General features: G+C 46.6%; 1 protein-coding gene across 1 annotated transcript in view; it reads right to left on the reverse strand.

Moving 5' to 3' along the window:
• LOC308166260 (sodium/potassium-transporting ATPase subunit alpha-3-like) overlaps positions 1 to 5000 on the reverse strand; it is a gene marked incomplete at its 3' end in the record, with an annotated part of 21108 nt that overhangs the window by 238 nt on the left and 15870 nt on the right. The window contains exons 3-9 of the mRNA XM_080540528.1: positions 3143 to 3262; positions 2591 to 2650; positions 2098 to 2301; positions 1395 to 1508; positions 1170 to 1304; positions 897 to 1014; positions 37 to 126 (exon numbers count right to left, since the gene is read on the reverse strand). Of these exons, the coding sequence (XP_080396654.1) occupies positions 37 to 126; positions 897 to 1014; positions 1170 to 1304; positions 1395 to 1508; positions 2098 to 2301; positions 2591 to 2650; positions 3143 to 3262 (841 nt within the window). The remainder of the gene's footprint in view (positions 1 to 36; positions 127 to 896; positions 1015 to 1169; positions 1305 to 1394; positions 1509 to 2097; positions 2302 to 2590; positions 2651 to 3142; positions 3263 to 5000) is intronic.

A 5000-nucleotide genomic window follows, 5' to 3' on the forward strand; every position in this document is an offset into this window, starting at 1 on the left:
AAATGCTCGATCTCCCTTGGCGATGGGGCGTCTTGCCGGGACTCCAGGGCCGGGAAGGTGAGGGGTGGCGATGCGGCCCATGACGGTGCGGTCGCCGGTCGCCACCCACGATGCCGCGCGCTGTGCCTGAGGGAGGGAGGGAGGGAGGGAGGGAGGGAGGAGAGAGAGAGGGAGGGAGGGAGGGAGGGAGGGAGGGAGGGAGGGAGGGAGGGAGGGAGGGAGAGAGGGAGGGAGGGAGGGAGGGAGGGAGGGAGAGAGAGAACGTCAGGTGTATGCAAGACAATCAAAACAAATCGGAATCCGAAATCAGAATCAGAGATCCGATTTATCGCCAATAGGCTTTCACATACGGGAGGAATTCGCTTTGTCTGGTGGTGCATAACGAGGACGAAACAGACAAAAACGTGAAAGTAAAATAAGTGAAAGTAAAAACCTTTAAGGGACTAAGGCTGGGGTTGCATTATTTACTGTGAGTTGTGTGATGTCACCAAACGATTGTATGGTTGTTCTGAATGCGGATGATTGTATGATTCCCTTGCATTCCCTAATTGTTTGCGAGAGTCAGACTGAATTCAGTGTTGTGAATCGGGTATATGTGTGTGTGTGTGTGTGTGAGGCCTTATATACACCCACACTTTCTCACCAGCGGGGATGGCACTCTGTCAGTAATATAGGACAAGTCTAATGGGAGCAGAGTCACTGGCCAAAATCTCCCAACCGGTTGCCATGACGCTTGTTGGCCTTGCCAACCGGAGGGAGAGTGGGTGTGAAAAAGAGAGGAAGGAGGAGGGAAGGAGGGAAGTGGCGTCACTAGCAAGGACAGGAGGTGTGTGTGTGCGCGTGCGTGTGTGTGTGTGTGTGTGTGTGTCTAGTCTAATTGCCATTGCTATGGTTACCTTCAACGCAGTTGGTGGAGAAGAAAGCGATGTTGCGGGTTTCCAGGGGGTTGTCATGGGTACAGTCAGGTGACCTGTTCTGGGGCTCTGATTCGCCAGTCAGGGAGGAGTTATCCACCTATTGGGGGAAATGAAAAAACATCATAATATGTATGTGGAAATACGTAATCGTCTATGTTTGTAGGTCATGTGCGTTTTTGTGTGCGTGTGTGTGTGTGTGCGTGTGTGTGTTTGTGTGTGTGTGTGTGTGTGTGTGTGTGTGTGTGTACGTACCTTGCAGCCGTGGGCAGAGACGACCCTGAGGTCAGCAGGGATCCTGTCTCCTCCCTTCACCTCCACCAGGTCCCCTCCCACCACCTCCTCAGCGTTGATCTGCATCTTCTCTCCCTCGCGGATCACCAGCGCTTGCTGCAGGCGGCAGAGACCAGGGACAGTTAGAGTACACACTGCACATAGAAGCACACACACACACACACACACACACACACAGACACACACCTGAGGCACCATGTTCTTGAAGGACTCCATGATTTTGGAGCTCTTAGCCTCCTGGAAGTAGGAGAAGCAACCGGTGATGATGACGACAGCTGACAGCACGATACCCAGGTACAACTGAGGAGAGAGAGAGAGAGAGAGAGAGAGAGAGAGAGAGAGAGAGAGAGAGAGAGAGAGAGAGAGAGAGAGAGAGAGAGAGAGAGAGAGAGAGAAAGAAAGAGAGTGAGAGAGAGTCATAGATGATGCCCCAAATCATGGGCAAAAGCTGGCTCGAGGAGTGGTATTGTAGTGTAGGTGTGTGAGAGTCAGGTGTATGTGACAGACGTGTGTGTGTAAATCAAGTGAGTGAGTGAGTGTGTATGTGTATGTGTGTGTGTGTGTGTGTGTGTGTGTGTGTGTGTGTGAGTGTGAGTGTGTGTGACTCACGTTGTCTCCTGCGGACAGAAGTGTGTGTGTAAATCAAGTGAGTGAGTGTGTATGTGTGTGTGTGTGTGAGTGTGAGTGTGTGTGTGTGTGTGTGAGTGTGAGTGTGTGTGTGTGTGTGTGTGTGTGAGTGTGTGTGACTCACGTTGTCTCCTGCGGGCTCGTCCTCAGTGGCAGCCTGTGTGTGTGTGTGTGTGTGTGTGTGTGTGTGTGTGTGAGTGTGTGTGTGTGTGTGTGTGTGTGTGTGTGTGTGTGTGTGTGAGTGTGAGTGTATGTGACTCACGTTGTCTCCCGCGGGCTCGTCCTCAGTGGCAGCCTGGATGGCATAGGCCAGGAAACAGAGGATGGCGCCGGTCCACAGCAGGATGGAGAAGCCTCCGAACAGCTGACGACAGAACTTGACCCACTCCGGGGTGGTGGGGGGAGGGGTGAGCGCGTTGGGACCGTCCCTGATCAGGAACTCAGCCGCCTTGGCATTGGTCAAACCCTGAAAAGAGGAAGGGGGGTGGGGGGGGGGGTGGGGGGAGGAGGGAGGTCATGGTTAGGATTGAACCTTACACAGTTTTTTAATAAACCGATTTTAATTGAGGCTAGACAGCTACTAAAGATACTCTTAAGTTCTTAACAGTCCACAAATATATTTAGAAAGACACACAGATATTGATACAAATGTGTAAACTGGCAAATAGTATAGGCCGACAAGTATGAATTGAAGGGAACAGCACCCCCAGGTGGTCTCTCAGCACCCCAAGCGGTCTCCATTTAGTAAGACGTACCTGCACAATGTCGGTTTGGAATTTCCTGCAACACTCCTCTACGGACATCTTGTGTTCTGTCTGAAAATGGGAGAGAGAGAGAGATAGAGAATCATTCAACCCCACTGCATCCAATCTGTCCCCTTGTGTGTAAATCCTGAGCTAGATTCTTCACTTTACATCCTTTAAATTTAGATCTTTCTTATTATGATTTTATGATATACCAAATATAGTGTAATGAAGAACTATGGGGGGGGTGGAAGGGATGTTATCGCCATGGGGGGGGGGTTACTTGTGTGTTTATAGTGGGGGGGGGGGGGTAAGATAAGGAAGAAAAAAAAATCAGGACAGACACTTATTTTGTTTGGTGTTATAATTGTTTTTTTCATGTGTACTGTTTTGTAACAAATAATTGATTACTTTTTGGGAGGGGATATTTCTCAAAGCAAAGTCAGGGTTGCAAATGTTTCTTAATATGTTTGTTGTTGTTGTTTTTAAATGTTTCTTTTTGTATTTATTTCTTTATCATAGTGAATGGGTGAGGTGCATGCCATAGTGAATGCCTAGTCTTACCAGTGGTACTTCTTTCTTCAGATCATCCAGATCCTTTCCTCCCTTCCCCTTCTTCTTGGGAGAACCCTTGCCATCCTTGTCCTGCGTGGTCGCCACGCGATAACTGTCTGACCGGCCGTACTACAGAGAGGGAGAGAGAGAGAGGGAGAGAGAGAGAGAGAAGATATATATTAAGATTTGAGTACTTCATTGTCCTCATTCAGAAAAGGTCTCTTTTTTTGAATTATAAACATAATACACAAATTCGTTGACACATGAAGTAGCCTTGCTAATAGAGAGATGTAACATTCTAAGAATGTTTAGTCTACATTCTAAGATCAAATTGAAAAACGTCATTCATAAACGATAAGAACCAAGTCCATCTGCGTCATGATACCAAACCCAGAAGCAAGACGGGGAGGAGAGTTTCAGACCTCATTCTATCCTGTTATCCATTTGATCTCTAGAAAGATCACACACACACACACACACACACACATTCATCAAAGGATTGTGGATCTAATATCCACCGCCAACACAGAGAGACCTGGCTCTCACTTCTTGATGAGGTCTCTGAACCTCTCGACCAATGGAAAGCCACTGAATGGTCTCCCTGACCAATGAGAAATAATGTCCCGGGGGTGACACAGAGTTGACACAGAGGCTGTGAGAGAGTGCGAGACACCAGATTGAGTCATCCATCAAAGCCTGTCTTGATTTAATTGAATTCCATTCAACGAGATGAGATACATCAATGTGACTATGAGGATCTGAAAAGGATGAAACAGTTTGGCAGTACACTACACACTACACACATGCACACACACACACACATTGCCACTAGAGAATGAGAATTGTGCGATTGAGGTGTTGAAATCAAACAGATCTGCAGAGCTACGTCGTACATTCTACTAGCTACTTCTAATTCTACTCTGTAACTCTATCTCGTGACGTTAGAATTATAAGGTTCTATCTCCATTTTTGTCAAAATTTAGTTTTTTACATAATCTGATCCATTAGGTGTTTATTAATGCCTGTGTGGTGTTATTTTTAAAATGTTGACATTTTTGAGTTAGTAATTCATAAAATACAAAGGTTCCATCTCACAAAACATAATGGAATGTAAAAACTTTGACGCTCAATATCTCTGAACTGCCCTAAACGGAGATAGAACCTTATAATTCTAAGCTCACGATCTGACCAGGAGGACAGAGAGGAGGAGGCCAACAGCAGGGGTCAGATCAATACAGAAGTCCCTGCTCAGAGGTCATAGTTGACACGCAGAGACAAAATGGCTCCCTGGAGGGTTCTACGGGTCGCAGTGGAGGAGCCACTCATTGACACGGCCCACTCATCAAGGTAACTGACCGTGGCGCTGGATCAATAGGCCCTGATGTAGATAATGATGGTTCAGAGCTTGGGTAAGGCCTAAAGGCTACAGAAGGGTTAGGGTTAGTCCCAGAGACACTCAGAAGAATATCAATCTGTCATTGATAGATGACCAATGCCGGAATGAACATTATTATTATCAAATATCTTCAAAATCGATGACCAAAAAGCAGCATTTTGTTCTTAATTTAAGGTTAAGGTGCGATAAGGGTGAGGGGTCAGAGTTCGGGCGGGGTGAGGGTCAAAGTTCGCAGTTAGTGATTAAAAAAAACACATTAAAGATTTTAAAGTGCTGTATTTGCATTCCTCTCTAGCCTGGCCAGATAAGGAGTAATGATGACCAGTATGTGGTCCTGGGAAATATAGTGAAGCCCCCTAGTGGTTGACATATGTTAAAACACCACGGCCTGCTTAATCAACATACAAACACTCACTTTTGATAGATGACCTTTCACAAAATAAGATAAAAAGAGTTCATTCATTCAAAATG

Source organism: Nansenia antarctica (genome assembly GCF_963989245.1).
Source record: "Nansenia antarctica genome assembly, chromosome: 10".
NCBI classification, from domain to species: domain Eukaryota; kingdom Metazoa; phylum Chordata; class Actinopteri; order Argentiniformes; family Microstomatidae; genus Nansenia; species Nansenia antarctica.